Source organism: Pelecanus crispus, chromosome 11 (assembly GCF_030463565.1).
Source record: "Pelecanus crispus isolate bPelCri1 chromosome 11, bPelCri1.pri, whole genome shotgun sequence".
NCBI lineage: Eukaryota > Metazoa > Chordata > Aves > Pelecaniformes > Pelecanidae > Pelecanus > Pelecanus crispus.
The window spans coordinates 714,566-735,763 of NC_134653.1; the positions used below are offsets into that span (position 1 = coordinate 714,566).

The window sequence follows — 21,198 nt, forward strand, 5'->3', positions numbered from 1 at the left end:
TACTTTGGCAGTTTGTCATGGAGCAGAACTAAGTGATGGACACCTCCTGCCGCTGGAAGGGGGTCCCGCCGACGCCTGGCCCCGTGGGTACCCCCGCTGCCGTGCTCCTGCCCCGCTGTCGCTGGCAGGGCAGCACCCCTGGCTGAGGGGCTGAAGCCCCGTGGGCTCCGTCTGTGCCACCGCCCTGCTCGGTGCTGCACCGGCTCAGGTGGGGGGCACAGGGCCTGGGGGAAGTACCAGATGCGGGTGAGTTGATACCAGCCAGGAACAGCCCCGTGCTGGCCGGCTCCTCCAGGCTGACACTGGGCGCACGGCTCCGTCTCCCTACCTTGACCCGCACAGGGGTGCTGGTGCCCAGCCCGCCTGAGCAGAAGCTGCTGTTGCACAGAGCAGCAAACGTGGTACCAAATGTCCCAAATGCAAAACCCCCGTGGGTCACTTTGGCATGTCAGGACGATGAGGTCAGCCCCACGAGGACTCAGCCCCTGTCCTCCGGTTCCAGAGTTCTCCTGAGCCAGCAGACTCTTTCTTCCTTAAGAAACTATTTTTAAGCTCCCACAGAGGTCCAATCCCACTGCTCCCACACCAGCACAGGTGAAAGGCTGCGGAGAGCAGCGCTTTTCAGCCGTCTTTCCCACCTTTCTTTACATCTGCACTGAGTTCCTGGGTGTTGCACGAGAGGAAACCTTAACCCCACCCTGGACTGGCTGCCAGGGAGCTTGCAGCATCCTTGTTTGTGTTGGGCTGGCACTTTTTGCCTGTCTCCCCCTATTATCATCCTTCTTCCCAAGTAACAAGACAAGTCGTTTTCTGCAGCTGAACAAGCTTCCTGTGCTGAGAAAGCAGGGACAAGGACTGTTACCGTTTAAGCGGTGCTGCACGCAGCCCTTCGGCTGTAGCATGAGCAACCAAGCAGAAGCCCGGGATGTCAGGGCGTGAGAGGGAAGGGAGCTGTGTCGAGCAGAGGGAGCCAGAGGGGTAGGGATGGAGCAACAGCCTGCACCCATGCCCTGCAGCAGCCTTGGTTTTCCTGGGTCAGCCTGCTCGTAGGGCATCACAATCCAGGCGAGGCGAAGCATCCCCAGTCCGGCAGAGAAATGCAATTCTTGCATCTTTTTCGAGCCTTTCCTTCTTCCTTACTCGACGGCACCCCAGCGGCCGATGACTGCTCTTCCTGCCCTTCCAGAGGACGGGAATCGTTGCAGCCGTGCGGGGCGGCCCCTCCTTGCTCCTGTCCCCTCCCTCGCAGGGAGCCGGCTGCAGGGCAGAGCGGCTCCGGCACCCGGGAAGAGGGTCCCCGGGGGCTGGCGGGGCCCCCTCGCCTCGCCGGCAGCAGCTACCGCCCAGCCCCGTCCGCGCCCGGCTCCGAGCCCCGTCCGCGCTCCCCCCCCCCCCCCCCGCTGCCGGCTCCCGCCGCTGCCCGGTGCCCGCGGCCCCGCTCCGGCTGGCTGAGGGCTCGCTGCGGCTTCAGAGCTGCGGGCGGGGGCCGCCATCCCTGCCCTCCGAGCCCGGCGGCACGGCGGAGCCCGGGGCACCGGCTGGGGCGGGGCCGGGCGGGGTGCGGGCACCGGGGCCGGGCTCAGCGGGCACCGGGGCAGGGCGGGAGGGCTGAGCGCGGCGGTGCCGCCGGCCCGGCCCGGGGGAGGCTGCGGCCGCCGAGCGATCGCGGGGGCTCCGGGAGGAGCTGACGTCAGGCGGCCCGTTAAATAGCAGCGCAGCCGCCTCTGCCCCGGCACTTCCCGCGGAGGCGAGGCGCGGAGCCGCCGCCGTCCGAGCGCCGAGCCGAGCCGCGCCCGCCGGCGATGGGAGCCGCGGGGCCGCGGCGGGGCGGTGGGCGCAGCCCCCCGGGGGGGCCCGGCCGCGGCGGCCCGTAGCCGCGGGACATGCCGGAGCGGCCGCGCAGGGCGCGGGGGGCCGCCGCGGGGCCCCGGGGGCAGCCGGGCCGCACCATGCCCGGCGGCGCGGCCCCATGGAGCCATGGCGCATAGGGCGCCGAGCGGGCGGGCCCCGGCTGCGGCTCCGGCTCCGTCCCGGCGGCTGGCGCGGAGGGTCCTGGTGCTCTTCACGCTGTCGCTCTCCTGCTCCTACCTCTGCTACAGCCTCCTCTGCTGCTGCGGCGGCCCCGCCGCGCCCCGCGCCCGCTGCGCGCCCGCCCGCGCCTCCGCCGCCGCCAAGAAACTTCTGCAGAAGTCGCGGCCCTGCGGCCGCCCGCCCCCCGCCGAGCCCCCGGGCAGCGCCGCGCCCGCCCGCCGCCCCCGGGAGCCCCCCCCGGGGCCGGCCCGCCCGGGCGCCAAGCGCCTGCCGCAGGCCATCGTGGTGGGCGTCAAGAAGGGCGGCACGCGCGCCGTGCTGGAGTTCATCCGGGTGCACCCCGAGGTGCGCGCCCTGGGCACCGAGCCCCACTTCTTCGACAGGAACTACGACCGCGGGCTGGAGTGGTACAGGTGAGGCCCCCGCCGCCCCCCGCCCGGGCACCCCCGCCCTCTCCCCTCCCCTCCCCTCTGGCCGCCGGACGCGGGGCTGGGGGCCGCGGGGGCTCCGCCGAGCCGGGCGGGAGCGGGCGGCCATGTGCTGCTGCGGAGCCTGTCGCCGGCCGCGCTCTCGGCCTCCTCCTCCCTCCTCCTCCTCCTCCTCCTCCTCCTCCTCCTCCTCCTCCCCCCGCTCCTGCTCCGGCGGGGCCGTGCCGCCCCCGGGCAGGGCAGCCGCGCCCCGGCCCTGCACGCCGGCTCCCTCCCGGCCCTGGGAGCGTGGCTGCCGGCGCCCACGCAGCGCTGGTGCTGCAGCGCCCGAGCCCCAGCCCGGCGCGGAGCGGGCTCGGAGCCGCGGCGGTAACAGGTTCCCATCCCGTCCTCAGAAACACTCGCCTGCGCGAAGGGGCCTCCGAACCACGAGTGGGTGAGTGGCCCGCGGCATGGCTGCCCTCCCTGCAGCCCCGCTCGGCGTGCCTCGGCTCCTTCTGCCACCAGCTTTTGGCTCTGGCTCTGCGAGAGGGCAGCGCCTGTCCTCCGCTGCCTTGCCTCTCTGAACTCACGTAAGCGTGGGTCTGTCTGAGGTCTCTGATAACGTGCAGGGAACAGCCAGTGCGTCTCCCGCAGGAGGTGGCGGGGTTTGAATTTCAGTAAAGGCGCTTGCGAGGAGCTCGGGGTGCTCACGGAGAGGCAGCGAGTGCTGCGTGGGAGCAGGTCGCAGTGCCCGTGGGCTCGTCCCCTGCCCGTGGCCGCGCGCTCGGTGCTGCAGGCAGCTCAACCCCTGCTCCCCGCGGTGTCCGACCCGGTGCACCGGTGGTTTGCTGAGCCGTTGTGGAGCTCTGGGCTGCTCTTGGAGCTCTGGGCTGCTCTTGGGCAGGGCCGCGGTGCTTCTGCTGGGCATCAGCCTCGGGAGGCAGAGGAGGGCTCGGTCTGGCCCCGGGTGCCTGCGAGCTCGCAGCAGGAGCAGGGGCACCTGGCAGGGTCGGTGTGTTGGAGCAGCATGGCGGGTGGTGGGAGGCAGCCGCGGGCCCACACGCCGAGCTCGGTTGCCCCTCCATCTCGGCAGCGGTTTCCCGGCAGAGTTGTCCCCTGTTGCAAGGCAGGGCAGTGCTCGTCGGCTGCCAAGCGGGTTGGGAGGCACCGCGACCCGGTGCTCGCTCCCAGCTCTGCTGGGGTCCTGGTTTGTCTCCTTGCTGGGCAGGCGAGTCGTGCCTGTGGCGCGAGGATGCCAGTTTCTCCCCGTGAGCGGGTCGGAGCTGCTCTGAGCAGCACGTGGCTGCTGGGCACTGGGCTGGTGCTCCGGCCCTTGCAGCTGGGGTTCGTGCCTGGGGAGGCAGCTCAGGCACGGCACGGGAAGGCCGTCTGGAGACGCAGGCAGGTCTGCTGCCCTGCGTTGTACTTGGGTCACGGTGGACCCTGCAGCCAGGAATGTTCAGCGCCTTTTTCAGCGGTACCGGTGGCAGGTGACGGGAGAGCCAGGACAGGCGCAGGTAGAGCTCGCTGAAGCTGTTTCCCTCTCCTAAGGCTGTCCTGCAGCATGCCCAGTTCCTCCTGCCCTTCGGAGAGTCTCTGCAGCAGTGTCCTTTGCCTGCTCTTGCCCCTCGGCGGGTTGTGTCGTTCCTCCCCCCTCACCCCCGACACCAGACACTGTCACCCATCCTGCATCTCCTAAGAGCAAACAGCGGGGAGCAGCCCTGCAATACAGGCGTGTGAGGACAGGAACAGCAGTGGTTTGCCTAAAGGGCATCCAGAGTAGCGGGACGGGCGATGGAGCAGGACATGGGTCAGAGGGGAGCTGCGTGTGCTCAGCACCTCGTTGGGAAGCAGCCCCCCAGTCCTGAGCCGGGGTCCCCACACGCAGTCCTTGGCCCTGCAAGCTCTCCGGGCTCCTGTGCTTCCCATGCACACGGTCGGTGCGGGGAGTCCAGGGCTGGGAGCCTCACAAGCAGGGCAGCACCGAACCTCGTGGCACTGCTCCTGCAGAAGTGCTTGTGGCTCCTTGCAGGAGGGCCAGTGCCAACGAGCCCAGCCAGGGCAGCGCTTGCCAGTGGCCGTCTGAATGAAGAGAAGGGGCTGCACCCTGGGACAGACCCCGCCTGGGGCACATGAGGACCCCCATGGGCACCCAGTGTGGTGCTGGTCCAGGAGGCAGGAGCCGTGTCCCCCTCCGGCACACGCGTCGGCACCGAGGGGCTGCGGCAGGGAGTGCCGAGCAGCCGACCTCCCGCCCCAAGCCGTGCTTCAGCCTGGGGTCCTCCATGTGAAGGGTTTCGTCTGTGACCGGGAGGGACGCAGCCTGTGACAGTGAGCAGCAGAGGTGACGGGCAGCGGCCGAGCGAGGCAGGGGCAGCGACGGGCATGCGGCTGGGTGAGCAGGGTGCTGCCTGGGGCCTGGCTTTGTGTCTGGATCGATGGAGAGATCACGCTGGAGCAGCAGAGCCTCCAAATTAGTTCAGCTAAAACAATTAAATGACACTTCCCTGGTTTTATTACTTTTTTTTTTTTAACCTCACAAATGTGCCAAAACTTAAGCACAGAGGCTGCTAATGTATAAAACGCGGAATTGATTTTCCTCCTTGCAAGTGGAGCAATTAAATGTGGAGCAGGTCTAACCCGCAGCACGATGAGCTCCTGTCGCTCTGCCAAGAGGCCGGGGAGCAGGAGAGCAGGGTCCAGCTGACGGCCGTGTCCCGGGGAAGGGCAGAGCTGGTGCAATGGACTGTGCCACGGCGGCGAAGCGCTGCCCTGCTGGGACCCCGGCACGGGCCGGCTGTTCCTGGCTGGAGCCGGAGGCCGTCCCCAGCTGCCAGCCAGGGAGAGGTGATGCTTCCGTGCTTGGGGAGCACCATGGTGCGGTGGGGTCCCTGCAGGTAGCCCAGAGCACAGACCCCTTGGAAAGGCAAAGGCTTCCCCCATCATGAGCAGAGACTTCGCTCGCAGGAGCGCCTGGCTGCTGCGACAGCCGAGCGCCTGGTCCGGCTCCATCCTTCCCATTTCGTGCCCCAGTGGGGAGCCGAGCGGAGGGACCAAGTAGCTCTTTGGTGCAGCTGAGAGCAGCTTGAGAGCTGAGCCTCTCTCATGCTCCGAAAACATCGGTTCCTGTTTTTCCACATTTCCCCTGCCCTGGAGGTGGTCTGATGTGGAGGTGGCAGAACCAGCAGGAGGGGACGTCTCCTCCTGATCCGCCTGTCCTTGCCAGCTCCAAATGTCGTGCGTGCTCACAGCTGCTGTTTTCATGGTGCCTCCTGTCGTAGCCGCTGCCATCGCCCCGGGCAGCCTTGGCTCCCTCCGCTCTGGGAGACGGCACGCTGGGCAGAGCCAGACCCCACTGCTTCCCCCCACGCCAGACCACCGCCCGGGAGCTGACTTCAGACCCAAAACACCCGTGCCGTTTCCAATTCCCATCAGCCTCTCTAATCCGCCTCATTAGCTACAGATACACTACAGGAAAGGTATTTTTAGCAAGATCTGTTTTAAGACAACTGAAACCAAACAGCCAGCTACTGGGGTATATCGATTCATTACCAATCCTGGACTAAATGTTCAATATAGAGCTTTTCCTGCTGCAGGTAGCGTGTGCCAATAACCTTCAATATTTTCCAGAACGCAGGGAAGACAGTGCCGTTTAACGTGCAGGTAACTTTGAGCGGTGGCCCTGTAATTACGGTATCTTGGGGCGCGCTTTTCCTCCCTAGGATTCCTCCGTAACCCTGTCAGCTGCTCCAGCGCTGTTTTCACAGAGAGGGGCTTTTCCTAGCAGGTCCGGCCGAGGCTGAGCCGGGCTCGTGCCCGGCAGGCTCCGTGTGCCTCTGTCTGCAGGAGCAGAGCCAGGAGGCAGGCGCTGGCACGGGGAGGGCTCCCGCACGGATCCACCTGCCCGGGTCCTGTCCCCGGGACGGCGCCTGGGCCAAGCCCGGGCTTCCCCACGTGCCGGTGCGACAGGTCGCTGGGGGCACCCGCGCTGCTGGGGCTCTGCCCTGGGCCCGCTGCGTTTGGTCTCGGGGTGCTGCTGGGGCTGCGCGAGAAGCACGGCCAGCCTCTGAGCGGGGGGCACCGTGGCCGTCCGGGGGGAGCAGACCCCGCCAGCCGGGAGCACCGCTGCGCCATCCCCGCGTCCCGCTGCCTGCGGGAGGGAGAGGAGGGAGCGGGCAAAGCTGGCTCCTGCACTCCGCCTTGCTAATTGCTCCCTGCTAATGGCCAGGTTGGCTCACACACAAATGGGAGCCCATTAGGCTTTGCCCAGCGACACGGAATGTTTTGTGGGCTTGACTGACAGTGCATTTTGCTAAAGTTAATTAGTAAGACGAGAGGAAGGCAGCAAGCTTCAAGGATGCTTTGAAATTTCCTTGACTTCAGAGAGTGCCCTGGCTCTGAGGAACCGGTATGGAACCTCCGGCAGAGACTTCTGTGTGAGGAGCTGCCCTGCGGGCAGCGTGTTCCCTGCTCACTGCCTTGCCTACGTCTGCCTGCAGGCAGCGGTCCTGCCCTGCCCTCGCCTGGGTGGGCCCGGGTGCCGTGGAGACCCTCGCTCCAGCCCCGGGAGGGCTTCCCATGCGGAGGCGCTGGGAGAAACGCAGGGAGGCAAATCCACGCAGGGTGCCAAGCCTTCAATATTAATAACGTGAGCTCTTGCTCTGTCTTCCGTGACCTTGTTTGTAAACGCTGCAATTTGTTCTAACCTTCACTTCGGTAGCACGAAATCCAGCTCGTAACCTGGCATGGCCGTGGGCGCAGATGCTTCGTGGAGCTGACAAGCAAAGGACTCCGGTCCCTGGTGACCTCGGGTGTCCATCGCGGGGGTCAGGCGCTGTCGGCGGTACCTGCATGTGGGGTGTGCTCCGGGGACGGCTGGGGCGCGTGGGCTACCCGCTGCCGCCGCGTTGGGAGCAGGGAGCAGAGCCGGCTCCCGGGGCCGGCGGTGCCCGAGACCCTCTGGCAGCAGAGCAGCCCCCCAGGCATGTGGCCGGCAGCACCCGGCCCTTTTGGCTGTCTGCAGCCCTGGATCCTCCACACGATGACCGTGTCCCAGGTGCGTTCCCGGCAGCAGGCACGTTAGGCTTGGCTGGAGTCGCTCTTTCTCAGCGCCGGCACGTGACGTGGGGTCTCCGGGACCCGCCGCTGGGTCCGCGTGGTTTGTTCTTGGTGCTGGCACGTTGTCCCGTCCATTTGCATGCTCCTGAGCGCAGGAAGATCGCCCAGTGGGCAACAGAGCTCTGAACTAGTCTTTAGCTGGGCAATCACTGCAGCAGCTCGGGTGTATGAGGTGATTTTTTTTAAATGAATATTCATTTGTAAAGTTTCACTTGTGGAAGGAGTTGCCTCGGAAATGGGAGAGGGGGAGACCCCAGCCTTTCTGCATGAGCCACGGGGCCTCACCCAGCAGCAGGGCTCTCGGCGCGCTGGGGTGCGGGTGCTCGCTGGCGGGCTGCATGCCCTGACCTGGCGCTAGCGGCAGACCGGTGAGCTGGGCTCTGCGAGCGCTGTGCTGGAAAGCCCTCGCCTCCCGCCATGTCCCGGCCACACTCCCGTCAGAGCTGGCCTTGGGCTTTTTTGGACCCTCGGTCAGCGCTGGATGGTTATTTAGGAAGATGGGAGTTACGCATTGTCCCGTGTGCGTGAAGGGCGTCGGCGGCGTGCCCTTTGGAAAAGATTTTGTTGACTTAAAGGACACTGCAAATCTCTGGAGCACTTAAATGATTAAAAATGAATCAGCAACAAAGTTAATTACTGTGTTCACACTGCTTTTATGCATTGAAATGTCCCTCATTAGCTGTCTGTGAGCACGGGTATAAATTCTTTGAACATAAACATTTATTAAAGGCAGCTGATCCATCGTTAAATCTGAGGCTGCCTTAGTGCGGGCCGGTGGCACAAGGATGCGGGGCCGGCCAGCCACTGCCTGGGCCACGGTCCCTCGGGGCGGCATTTCCCCGGGGCCGATGCGGTGAATCTCTCGAACCATGCGGGCTGGGAGGACGCAGCGAGTCTGTCCCGCTCAGCATGGCAGGAGCCCTGCTCCCGGTGCCAGCCCCTCCCCGACGCTGTTACTGCGGTGCTGCAGCCTTAGCGGGGCAGGGGAGCGGACGCAGCAGCGGCACCGGGAGGACCCGGGCCGGGGGATTCCTGTTGGCCCCGTGAACAACTCGCAGGGGTCTTTCACTGCAAAGCACCAGCCGTGCAGCTCTCGCCCAGGGTGTCCCTGTGTCCTAGATGTCCGCTGCAAAGTCTCTCAGCCGGGGAGAGTGTTTTATCTTCCTCACACCTCAGTTTCTCGCGTGCTTGACCCAGTTTTGCTTAAACTTCTGTCTAGCTTTGCTGGAGCTTTCATCTCCTGGTGCCATCCACAGTCCTGCTGAGCCCGGCAGCGCTGGGCCACCAGCCGAGAGCTGGTGGTGGCCGTCAGCTGTGTGCACCCGCAGCACGGTAAAGCACGGCACGGCACGGCCCCCTCGGCAGCGGGCAGGGGGCTCGGGGCCGGGCTGCCGCTGCGGTGCTGACTCCTGTGCAGCAGCCGGGCTCGCTCTGCCGTCGCCCTCCCGCGCAGCTCCAGCCGGGGGGCGAGGGGCCGGCGGTGGCGTGGGAAGGGGACCTGCCGCCGGGTCAAGGTGGAGCGGTCCCGCGGGACCATCCTGACGCCAGTCTGCGCTCTTGGAAGAGTTTCTGTGCTCGTCTCTGGCATATCGAGCTGCAGCTGGAGATACGCTCGCAGCCCACCCTTCTCCCGGCTCCCCGGTGCCGCACGGAGCAGCGACCCTCGCCGGTGCCCCACTGCCGTGAGCCCCAGCCGGTCCGGCCCCGCCGGGAGGGCGGCGAGCAGGTGCTTGCTTGGGCTGGAGGATTTTGGCTGCCAGCCCAGCGGGCTCCCCTCTGCCTGCGCGTGGGCAGCGTTCCCGGATGCAGCCACTGAGCCTGCGACATCAGCTGGAAGAGGGGAAGCACACAACCCTCGTCACAAGATCCAGCACTCGGGGTTTATTGCCAAATTAAACAGTTTGTTTTTATGCCGATGAGCGGATGGAGTCCAGGATTGCACATCAGTCTCCAGCCTCCAAGGAGAGCCCGGGATGCACCTGCCGCGTCCTCGCGTGCAGCAAGCTGCGGCAGGCATGTATTTACCTGGGAGCTGCCCCGCTCCGCAAGCTGGATGGAGGGGCCGGTGCCGTAACGGGATTATCGGATGGGCGCTCTCCCCACGCACGCTTATCTGCAATATCTCAATCTTCTGATGAATTTTTGTACAAATTCCTCCCTGGGAGAGTGTTTCACGCATGTTCGACATCAAAGCAGCGCAGCCGGCGAGGGAGCACATGTTTCTTTAATGTGGGAGTGTTGTAGGGGCCGCGGGGTGCCCAAAGGCAGATTATAAGAAAATTAATAATTCAGGTCTAGGAAAGGTGCTGGTGAAAAGTTAACTCTTTCAGGGCGAGGTGCTGCCTTCACGCTGACGCAGCTGCAGCTGGGGCCGGGCTCTCCGCTGCTGCTGCCCCACAGCTGTGGGGCCGTGGGGGCTGCCCAGGGACGGGCCAGCTCCCGGGCACCGTGGGCCACAGTGACGCTGGCTCGGCCACGTCAGGGGACGGCAGCTCTCCTGGGGCCGTGCCAGCGACTGGGTGTACCTGACGTGCGTCCCCTCTCCAGTAACGTGGGCAAACGCAACCTCTAAATCTGCAGGGTGGAAGGGAGCGTTAATGCCCGTATCAAATGGCACTAAAGGGCTTTAAGAGTTGAGTAACCATAATGAAAACGATCTCTAATTCAAGAGGAATTAACGTTCTCTCTCCAGCCAGAGTAATGCGTTAAGCGGGGGATTTGGCTGGTGCCGGGGGTGCCCCCCGCTCTGCCCGGTGCGCCCAGCAGGTCCTGCTGCGTGGGAGCCCCCGGCCCCGAGGAGCGTTCGTAGGGGCACCGTCGGGCACGCGTGCCTGCAGCCCCCGGCTGACGGCCTGGACTGCGGGGGAGCCGCCAGAGCATTGGCCTTCTTGGCAAGAGCAATGAAAAAAAAAAGCAAATGAAGCGAAAAGCCTGTGGCTGCTGAACGGCATCTGCGGGGAGCGAGGGGTGAGTCGCGTCCCACCGTTGCTGCTGGGAAGAGCTTCCGACACCTCCCGCCGAAGCTTGCCCCTCCTCGGAGGGGAGCCATCCTGCACGTCCCCGGAGTGATGCTCCACGGGCCGAGGATGCCTCTGGTCTTGCAGCTGCGGCTGGGTGTGGGCAGCGGCACAGGCAGCAGCGCTCACCTGGGCAGGCGGCGTGGGCTGGGGCAAAGCGCAGAGAGCGGCGGGGCTGGGCTGGCGCTGGGCACGTTCCTGACCCTCCCGCGTGGTTTTTCTCTCCCGGGCAGGCAGAGGGAGCCGGGTGCAGGGGAGGGACAGGCTGCTCTGCTCTCCAGCCCACCGCGTTGCTGCAAGGCCGGAGCGGAGTTTGCTCCACTACGTCCCTAATGATTGCTATGCAGAGCCGCCCTGGTATTCACTCAGCATCAGCATTTCTGACCTCCTTCATTTCTGCCGCATCGCAGGTTCCCATCACCAGGATACGGTGCGGGTGGCTTGCGCACCGCTGCCGGGTGGAGAGAGCCCCGGTGTTTCTCCAGCCTGACGGTGCTGATGGGGCAAGCATTGCCGTGACACCCGCGCGGGCAGCGCTGTCACGCTGCGGGGGACCTGGAGGGGAGGGCTGGGACCGAGAGAAACAGCCTCACGCTGCCCTCCTGGACCACCAAAGCCACCCCCCGCCCCTGCACGGCAGAGCTGGCCCCCCCAGCTCCACCGTCACGGGGGGACCCGCTATCTTAGTGGGGTTGTGCGGGCAGCCACGCCATCCCCTCCCCGCGGCACCGTCCTCGTCCCCGGCGCAGGAGGCGGCGGCCACTGCCTGTCCCTCGGCACCCAGCAGCTCTCCCAGGAGCAGCAGGTGTGATGCCTCCTCTCTGCACCCCACAAGCGCTCCGGCCATCCCTCCCCGTCGGCGTCGCCGGTACGTCACCGTGCCCGTGCTGGCGACAGCTCTGGCACCGCCTGCAGCGGCTCCTGGGCGTGAGCCTGCAGCCGGTGCCGAGGCTGGCTGGGGGTCTTCAGCAAAGCCGCAGGCGCCCGGGGCAGAGCCCCGAAGCGGCAGGAGCGGCTCCTGCCCGAGCCCTGGCTGTGCGGCACCGCGAGCCAGCTATGGAGAGCCTTCACACCTACACACGCGAGTCCTGGGCTTAAAACTGTGTGACATGCTATTTGTATGCAAATAACTCTGTGAATGCAGAAGTCCAAAAATATCATTTTAAAGTCAACTCTAATTAAGTTTGCAGTGCATTTCCCCGCTCTTCCAGCCCTGGGGATCCCACTGTTAACGTAAAGATGAATGCCTGGGTGACATTTCTCCCCCTTGCATGGTTTCACTGGTGATTTATTTATCTATTCGGGTTGTGTTTTGTTGTCTCAGCAGTCTCTGTTGTTCAGGAGCAGCAAACACTGGGAGTCCATTTAAAAAAAAAAACAAACTCTTGTCTCGTTTCAGTAATTTACTATGCAGAGATTTTGTGTTTTTCATAATGGATTAAAACCTGTAATTTCATTTTTTGAATACATGGACCTAATAGCTCACGTAATGAAAGTCTAACAAGCCTGAAGATGAGCCATTAATGAAACAGCAGTTTTATGATTCTCCACCAATATATTGTAATAGTGAACCACTTATAAAACTGTCCCATGCTGATTTATGATGAAACTTGTTTGTGATACAGAGATACAGCTGTGGTGCCTGCCGCTGAATTAGCATTTCCTGACAGTCATTAAACAATGGGAATCGTAATCGGGATTTACGGGGTTTGAAGCGGAGCAGTGGGAAAGGCCAATTAAGCCACATCCGTGCTCAGGTACCTCTGTAAGCCGGGCCTGTTAATTTACGCTAATGAATTAGTTTGTTCTCTTTCAAATGAGGAAAGCGGTCAAGGGCGCGGGAGGGGGCGCGGGCTGGCCGCCTCGCTGCCCCAGGACAGGCAGCCCCGTCCCCTCGCCGAGGGGGCCACGTGTGGCGCGGGGACCGCGTCCCTGTCCAGCGCTTCGGGGAGCGAGGGCGGCCTCGGCCATCACCTCCCGTAGCTCCCCGGCAGCCTGGCACAGGCCTCTGGGTGCATCTCTTTAGTATCTCTCCACAGGTCTCTTCCAGCGGCTCGTCCTGGACCATGGTTTCTTCTTGTCCCCGTCACCTTCACGGGGAGCGTCCCGGTCTCCACCGGGGACCCACCGCCCTCGGCGCGTGCTGCCGCCTCCACGATGCCCCGGGTCCTCCATCGCGGTCCCCTTGTCACGCAGGATGCAGTTGCATCTCCTCCCACTTAGGTCTTTCATCAGGTTTCTCTCTACAGAGCAAGCGCCGACGCCGGTGGCTGTGGACCGGGCTTTAGGGACCCTGCAGCGACTGCTGGTTTTCCTGGAGGTGTCGTTTCGGTCACCGGACCGATGCAGCTCTCGGAAACACCCGTGTTGCAGCACGCCAGCGAGGCAGCATGGCCGTGGCGGTTGTGCAGGGTTTATCCCATGAATAAATCAGTGCCTCTCTCTCTCCAGCTGGATTGCTGCAGGCAGGGTTGCTGATGTTTGCTTTCCCTGACTGCTTCTGTCCCGAGGCCTCGCTGGGTTACCCAGACATCCATAGCTACAAGTCTGCTAACGTGAGCGTTGTACCAGCCCCTCCCCAGCCCCCTTCCCCAGGTCCCCTTGCAGGGGTGAGCACCCAGCGGGGGCAGAGACTGCCTGGGGATCTGCGTTGTGGGGGAGCGGGGGGCTCGCGCGGAGTCCCACGGGCTGGGTTAAGGACGCGCCTGCTCACGCAGCAGCTCCTGCCGGTGCTGTGGGGCTGCCGGGTGTGGATGTGGCTGGAGGGCAGCAGCATCGCTGCCTGTTCCCCTCACCGCAGCGCGCTTGCTGTGCACCAAAGCACCTCCCGGGGTCCGTGCAGGGAGCGAGCCGGCCGAGCTTGCCCCTTTCTCTTGGAAGAGCTCTGCTGTGCCCCCGGTAAGGCGCAGCGGGAGGTGACAGACCTGGGGACACCGCTCCTGCTCCCTGGGATCCCTGTAGCCGGGCTGCTCACAGGCTCTCCGGCAGCCAGCGTGCTGCTCTGTGTCGGGCACCTTGCGTTAAACGCACAGGCTCTGGTTTAAAAAAAAAAAACACTCCTGGAGGCACTTTTCACAGTTCCCCACAAGGGAAGAGGCAGCGCCTGACTGCCCCTCAGCCTGCGTTCTGCTGCACAGCTGAATCCAAACCAGCCAGTTCATGAACACGAGCCACCAACGTGCGCCACAAAGTGGGAGAAGTGGCAGATGCTTCTGAGCAATGAACGTAATTGCAATAGAAGGTGGGGGCACCGCTGCCGGGAGGGCTCCCGTGTGTGCAGAGCGGCTGCAGCGGCAACACGCTCCCCAGCGTGGGTGTCGGTGCCAGTCGGTACCCATGGGCGCTGGCCTCGTCCTGCCTGCCGGCGCTCCCTGCCCGCTCCCTGCCCGCTCCAGCCCAGGGACCCGCAGCGTCATGAATCTGGCTGAGATGGATTTGATAGTTTACTCTAGTAATACAAGACCAATTTATAAATCTTTCCATCCCATTAGTTTTTATTTGATTTGGATGTTCACATGTCAAAGCAAATGATTTAATTAGTGCTAAGCTGGGCTGCAGGAATGCTACATTTTCCCCCAGTCTGGTGCTCCCTCCCTGGCCTTGCAGCCCAGCTCCCTGCGCCAGAAACAGCCGGGTGCATGCAGGAGCCCACCTCGGAGCCGCTGGGCCTGACCAAGCCCCCAGCAGGGTGGGCAGTAGCCTCATGGGCACAAGCCCGGTGTCCCCGGGCAGCCCCTTGCTCCTGGGCCCCGCCGGAGGAGCAGCACAGCGCCCGGGGATGCAGCCATCGCTCCCTGTAGCTTCTTGTGGCGGTGGCATCGCGCAGCCGCCACGCTCTTGCGTCCTGGCCCCAGCAGCCTTTGCCGTCACTGGCACAAGGGTTGTGTGCAGGCAGCACTGATTTCCTGCCCGCCTCCAGGTTGAGGGCAGAAGGACGAGGGGACGGTGCTCCCGGTGGGTGCTGGAGGCCAGCACACTCCTGGGCTGGCACCCTCCTCTGCCCCGGGCGCCGTGCTCGCTGCGGAGCTGGGGTGCGCCGTAATGTGATCGGGGCGGAGAGACGCCGTGTAATTGCAGTAATTCCGGAAGGAGCTGCTGTAATTTCTTCTGTAAATGGCAACTGGTGTAGGAATGGGGGATGAAAGGCTGGGTGCAGGCTCCAGCAGAGCCTGTCTGCTGGGTAATGCGGCCGTGCTAGCGACCAGGGTGGGTGGCAGGACCCGCTCTCCTTCCCGGCTGCAGACTGAGCTCCGGCGCTTTCCTTACATCGATAATGACTTTACCAGTGATGGGGACGGAGCAGCCCCAGCTGCCGCGCAGCCCCGGGGTCCCCAGCAGTCTGGCCGTGCCCTTGCCCTCCGTCCTGCCTGGCTCTGCCCTCCCCGGGAGCTGAGCATCTCCGCTTGCTGCCGTGCCAGTGGGGCTGCTGGTGCCCCCGTCCTCTGCGTGGGGCATCCCCTGGGGCTGGGACGGACCCGGGAAATGGCCGGGGCCGGGGCCCTCTGCAGCGCTGCAGGAGGGAGCTGTGCCTGCCTTGTCCTGCCTTGTCCTGCCTTGTCCTGCCGGGACGGGACACCACGCCAGCCCCACGCTGTGGACACCACCTCCCAGTGCCGTGCCTCGCCCGGCTCCTTCCTCACCATCACCTTCTGCTTCGCTTGCAGGAGCCTGATGCCGCGAACGCTCGACAGCCAGATCACAGTGGAGAAGACCCCCAGCTACTTTGTCACCAAGGAGGCACCACGGCGAATTTTCAACATGTCCCGGGACACGAAGCTGATCGTGGTGGTGAGGAACCCGGTCACCAGGGCCATCTCGGACTACACGCAGACGCTCTCCAAGAAGCCAGACATCCCCACCTTCGAGGGGCTGTCCTTCCGCAACCGCAGCCTGGGGCTGGTGGACACGTCCTGGAACGCCATCCGCATCGGGATGTACGCCGTGCACCTGGAGAGCTGGCTCCAGTACTTCCCCCTCTCCCAGATCCACTTTGTCAGCGGGGAGAAGCTGATCACAGACCCAGCCGGGGAGATGGGCAAAGTCCAGGACTTCCTGGGCATCAAGCGGGTTATCACGGACAAGCACTTCTACTTCAACAAGACAAAAGGTTTCCCTTGCCTGAAAAAGTCAGAGAGCAGCGGCTTGCCTCGCTGCCTGGGCAAGTCCAAAGGCAGGACTCATGTGCAGATAGACCCCGAGGTGATCGAGCAGCTTCGGGACTTTTATAGACCTTATAATATAAAATTCTATGAAACAGTCGGGCAGGACTTCAGGTGGGAATAAGCGTCTGGGAGCAGAGCCGCGGTGACGTGAGGCTGCAGTCTTCCATGAGGGGGGCCGAGGGGGGCTGGAGCCAGGACCCCCCGGCCAGCCCAGAATCTGCGAGCAGAGGCAGGCAAGGGGCTTCCCCGGCCCTCAGGAGGCTGGGACGCTCCAGGGTGAGCCAAGACGGGGGAAGACACGGAATCCTGCCACAGCCTCCGAGGGATGAGTGCCCAGCAGGCACTGCCCGTCCCGGCAGGCCAGCGGTGCCGTGGCGCGCTCCGTGGGGTCACATTTGCTTTTACCGCCACGCGGTCCCCGGGGCCACGGCGATGGCCCCGCCTTGCAGCCCATTTGCAGGCTGCTCCAAGGCACATCCCTCCTCGGTGTCCCAAAGCAAAACGTCGCTCCCGGACACCCCCAGCTGTGAGCAGTGGCCGTGGGGCTGTCCCCGCGGGGCCGCGTCCCGCCGCGGTGCTGGGGCGGGCAGGGCTCCGGCCGCTCCACTTTGCCTTTCGTCACTTAAGCGCAGTGTGTAACCATGAGGACAGTGAGATGTATCTGCTTGAAAAAGAAGTCTATGAAAAATGTTGTACCGATATTTTGTCCTGTGAATAAAGCACAGAATCCTGCTGTTACGGGTACTTTAGTGGCACTAGTTTCCTTGTTCAGCATGTGATCCCTTTGTGTAAATAAAAGTGGCTACCACTGGTCCGTATGCATGGGCTTTTCTTAGGGCAAGGCTGGGCACCCCCATGCTGCCCCACTGCCTGCGCAGCGCTGCCGGGGGTCATGCAAAGCCCCACCACACCGCGGGTCAGGCGAGGCGGGCATGGGATTGGGGCAGGACAGCGCGGCACGGCCAGGAGGGCACCTGTGGCACAGCCCTTCACGGGGGAAGCGGCACCGCTCGGGAGTGCCGGAGGACCCCGGGCTTAATGCCACCTTCTGCCAGGCACTGGGGGCGGATGCTGTGTTAGCACAAGCAGCAGTAATTTATGGTTGAACTTAATGGGCTGTTCTCTAGGAGCCTACAATTACACTGAAATGTCAACTGCTGCACACTTTGCTAGATGCCCCCCCGGCCTGTGCCCACCTCCCATTGCATTAGTCGCGGTTGTCCTTTGCTTTACTCCCCCGTGGCTGCAGCCGGCCGCGGCGGAGGTGCTGCACCATGGGCAGGCTCCGCAGGCAGCCCCTCCTGCGCTGCCTCGGCTGCACGAAGCAGAGCAGCAGGAGCAGCAGCACCCGCAGCAGTGCACTGGGGATGTGCCCCAAGGTGCACGCGCCCTGGGCAGCTCCTGCGTCAGCTTGCCCAGCCACAGCATGACCGCGCCGGGCAGGAGCTGGGAGCTGCCGCACCTTCTGCAAGCAGGGCAGGAGCAGAGCCCCCCGCGCCTCCCTGGTGCACCCCAGCCCTGCTCCCTGCGGGTCCCTGAACGCGGCCAAGCCCTGCAGCACTGCAGTGTCCGGCAGCGTGCAGGCAGGCACCCCTTGCCCCAGCCCATCAGCCCCGGCGCTGCCCCTGCTGTGATCACTGCCCCTCTCCCCACACCTTGCTGAGCTGATCCCAGGACCAGCTACCCCCTGACTGCCGGCGCATTCGGGGACGGGGAATTCTCCCAGCTCAGCATTCTGCCTGGGGCTGAGATTGATGGGCTGCATCCTCGGGTGCTTGGAGCTGGGCGCAGCATCACCGCGCTCCCGGCTCAGCTCCGCTGTGCTCCCGGCTCAGCACATCGTGAGCAGCCGGGGCAGCCGGGGGCCCAGAGAGCTCCCGCGGGGCTTGGCCGCGGGGATGAGCCGCTGATCACCGTGCTGGCACGGCTCGGCAGCGTGGAGTCCCAGCCTGCCAGGGGAGTGCCGGCTCTGTGGATGCACGCACGTAGCTCCATCCCATCCTGCAGCAATCCATCTTACGAACCTGTTAGCAGGCCCTGTAATGAGCACCACTGTTCATGAATATCAATAACGGCTCTTGTTGGAGTGGTGTTATTTGCCTTTCCGAGTGCTGGACTGTTTGAATCATCTATTGATTTTCGTAGTAAATCTCAGGCATTTCTGTCAAAGGCTGCAATTTACCACTAGCATCTAAATCTCAGCCCGAGCCTTCGGCCTCTCCCCGATGCCTGCACAAACTGGTGTCGGTGCCATTTTGCAGCCAGGCTCTCCCCAGGGCAGGGAGCAGCCCAGGAGCAGCCGGACGGACCATGCCAGCACAGCATGGGTGTCGCTGCAGCTTTTAGGTCCCCACATGCTCGGTCGCAGAACAGCCCAGGGTACGACAGGACGGGGCCAAAACCCCCTTCCCAGGCCCCCTCCCCCGGTTCCGGCACGGATGTGGGCACAGCGAGGGCGATTCCCAGCCAGCCCTGCTCAGACTCGTCCTCTGGCAGCACCAGGGCCATGGGGAAAGTGCTTGGGGAGAGCGGCAAAAGGGTGGGGGCTCCTCCCAGGGCGGCTGTGACCCAGGAGGGCATGGTGTCACCCCGCGGTGTGGGGGACACAGCACCCCCAGAGCTGGTGGGTCACAGGGGCAGACTTACGGACGTTTCACTCAGACTTGTGCTTTCTGCTGGGCTGCACAAGGCAAATGCAGAACAGGGGGGTCGGCCTGAGCCCACCCTGAGCAGCCGCCTGGCTCTGCACACCTCGGGGACACGCTGGCCCAGGGGCGCTGACAAGTGCCCAGGAAAGGGGGCACGGCTGGCTGGGACCAGGGGCTCTGTTTGGGACAAGGCTGCACCCCCTGCCTCGTGCGCCGGTGCTCCCTGCATGCACCGCAGGCTTCCCTGGTGAGGAGTCAGCCGTGGGGCTGCTGGAGACCCCGGGCGATGTGGCCAGAGCACCGTGCCGGCAGGACCAGGGCACAGGCGACTTTGGGAGCTGCGGCCCGCGGCACTCTGTCTTCTGGCACGGGATGGGGGATGCTTCAGAGCGGTGCTTGGTGGCCATGCGGGGATGCAACAACCGTGGGCCAGTGTAAGAGCCTTACTGGAAGTGATTACTGTCCAGCGAGCTCTAATAGGAAAAAATTGGAGGTAATTAATGGACTTGTAATAGAGCCCTATCTGCACTCCACCTTTGGAGCAGCAGCCGCAGGGGGACCCAGCAGTGAGGGTACCCAGAGCCAGCTGCGGGCAGGCGGAGGGAGAGCAGGGGATTAATGGCCGTCTACAGGAAGATGGGATATTTTCTTGTATGATTTTTCCTTTAAAGAAGAAAAACATTCACAGCGAGACTCACAAATCCCAGCCTCGCAGTAGAAAAGCCATTTCCAATCCACTGCAAGGAGGCAGAAGATGCTGGGTTAGATTGATCCCCCTGACAATACTGTATTAGTGGGAAATTAGAGCTGGAGCCTGAGGAAACCACTGCAATATCAAACAATTACTTTACATTTGTCCTTACAAATGGAGGGAGCAGAAATGTGCTTAAATCAAGTATTAGATTTCCAAAGGGTAAGCAAATGAGGGCTCAGGAAGGGCTGTACTGCAAATGCTTATCACATTAGGAGCTCTTAAAAAGCGGCTTAAAAAGCCTCGGAGTACAGGATCTGCATTCCGAAGAGGCAGGGCGGGGGTTTGGTAAGGATGTCGAGCGGCTCTGGTTTGGCGACACCGACACCGAGCAGAGGGGCTGCCAGAGGGACACACCCCCCCCCCCCCCATTTGGCCAGCCTGGGTGCTCCCCGCCGCAAATGCCCCCAGCCCGGGGGTGTGGGGGGCCACAGCCACTGCTCCCACCACGAGAGGAGAGCCAGCTCGGGGGCCCAGGGCCCCCAAAATGCTTCTTGCGGGCTCCTACAAGCCACATGCTGTCCCCACCTCGCTGCCCCAGCCTGCACGCAGGCAGGGGCCGTGCAGCCCCCGGCCGGGGAGAAGCTGCGGGGGAGCAGCCCGGGTCTCCCCAAGCCGGCGCACAGGGCTGCAGCGCTGCGCTCGCGCCCAGGACACATCCGTGCTGCAAACAGGAGCGCATCTGCCGAGCGGGGGTCTCGCACCAGCCACCACTCCCTGAGCGCAGGGGCTCCCTCCTCCCCCGAGAGCCCCGAAATGTCGGCAGGTCCCGCCAGCCGCAGTGTGCGATTTCAAGCAGACCGGCTTAGCTGGACTAATCCCCTCCCAGTGGCTAAATCTGCTGGGAGCTCTGGCTTGGCAAGCACCGTGAGAGCCGGCCAAGGCACGCAGGAGCGCAGTCAGGAAGGGCGAAAGGGTGGGACTGGCTCAAGGTTCAGCCATGCTGTGTTCGGCAGCGCCTAAACCAGAGGATGGTTTCCAGCTGCCTGGGGAGGGGGGCTCTGGCACAGCCTCCCCAGCTGGGCAGGGGTTAGCGGCGATGCTCGGCGTGCCAGGATTGCCACCGTCACCGGTGGGGAGCAGGAGGGTCCCGGTGCAGGGCCATGCCTGTGTCCCCAGAGGAGCAGGGATGTCAGGGGGTGCGCGTTGGGGTCTTCCATCATGGCCCTCAGTGACTGTTTGCATCCTCTCACAAAATGCTCGGTACAGCCCTGAGCAGGAGCGAGACCCGCAGTGCAATCACAGGGACCTGACTTCATGAAAAACGTGTCCTGCGTTATCCAGCTGCCACCCTGAGTGGCTCCCACACCATTAAACAGCTGTAACAGTCAGGAGGAAAACGCTTTAAGTGCAAACTTTATAAGCCAGCGTGTAAATTGTAATGACTGCTGCTTGCGACTTAAGGCAACAATTCGTTGTAAAGAGTGACGGAGAGCCTTGCTAGAGCGTACTGCAAAGCCTTGATGAAAGTGTCCAGAGACAAGAGGACGAGGGGACCTTTTGCTGACCTGATTAACACGCGTGCCAGGTTCAATGTGCTGAACCCAGCTCTCCTGCGGAGGAGGGTTGGGCTGCAGTAACAGGATGCCAGAACTGGAGCTGGGCACGCAGGGACATGGCGCTGCCCTGCAGCCGCCACGCTGGCAAAGGGGCTTGAGCTGCCTGCCATATGCGTGACCCCCCGAGCTCTCCCTCCCCAGGAAAGCCCCAGCCCGCACATCTGGCAGGAGCGCTTGGCACACCTGGGACGGTGCCACGGCTTGCACAGCACAGCTTGCACACGGCGAGCTAAACCCCTCACATGCTTCCTCCTCCTGCGGGCGTGAGCAAGGCGCCTGAGGACCCACGGCCACCGGCTGCTGCAGAGACCGGGCTCAGCACCCAGACAGCAGTGGGACCCCGAAACCGGGAGCAGCAGAGGGGCTCCGGTATGGCCAGAGACCCCGGGATTTCAGATTGCCCTCCCCAGCAGTGCAGGGACAGGCAAGGCGCTCGCCTCCCTGACCGGTAATTGCCTGGGAACAGATGCTCTCTGCACAAACCCTCATCCTGCTGCCAGGT

At 63.7% G+C, this 21,198-nt stretch overlaps 1 protein-coding gene across 1 annotated transcript; it reads left to right on the forward strand.

Moving 5' to 3' along the window:
- Window positions 1–1,977: 1,977 nt before the first annotated feature.
- HS3ST2 (heparan sulfate-glucosamine 3-sulfotransferase 2) lies at window positions 1,978–15,859 on the forward strand. The gene is made up of 2 exons (XM_075718721.1): window positions 1,978–2,444; window positions 15,241–15,859. Exons 1-2 carry the CDS (start codon window positions 1,978–1,980, stop codon window positions 15,857–15,859), a joined length of 1,086 nt encoding a protein of 361 aa, XP_075574836.1.
- Window positions 15,860–21,198: the final 5,339 nt, after the last annotated feature.

Excerpts from the sequence above, each read along its gene's own strand:
- HS3ST2 (XM_075718721.1), top strand. The coding sequence starts at position 1,978 with ATGGCGCATAGGGCGCCGAGCGGGCGGGCCCCGGCTGCGGCTCCGGCT. Across the intron at positions 2,445-15,240 it reads CGCGGGCTGGAGTGGTACAG|GAGCCTGATGCCGCGAACGC; the intron begins GTGAGGCCCCCG and ends CTTCGCTTGCAG.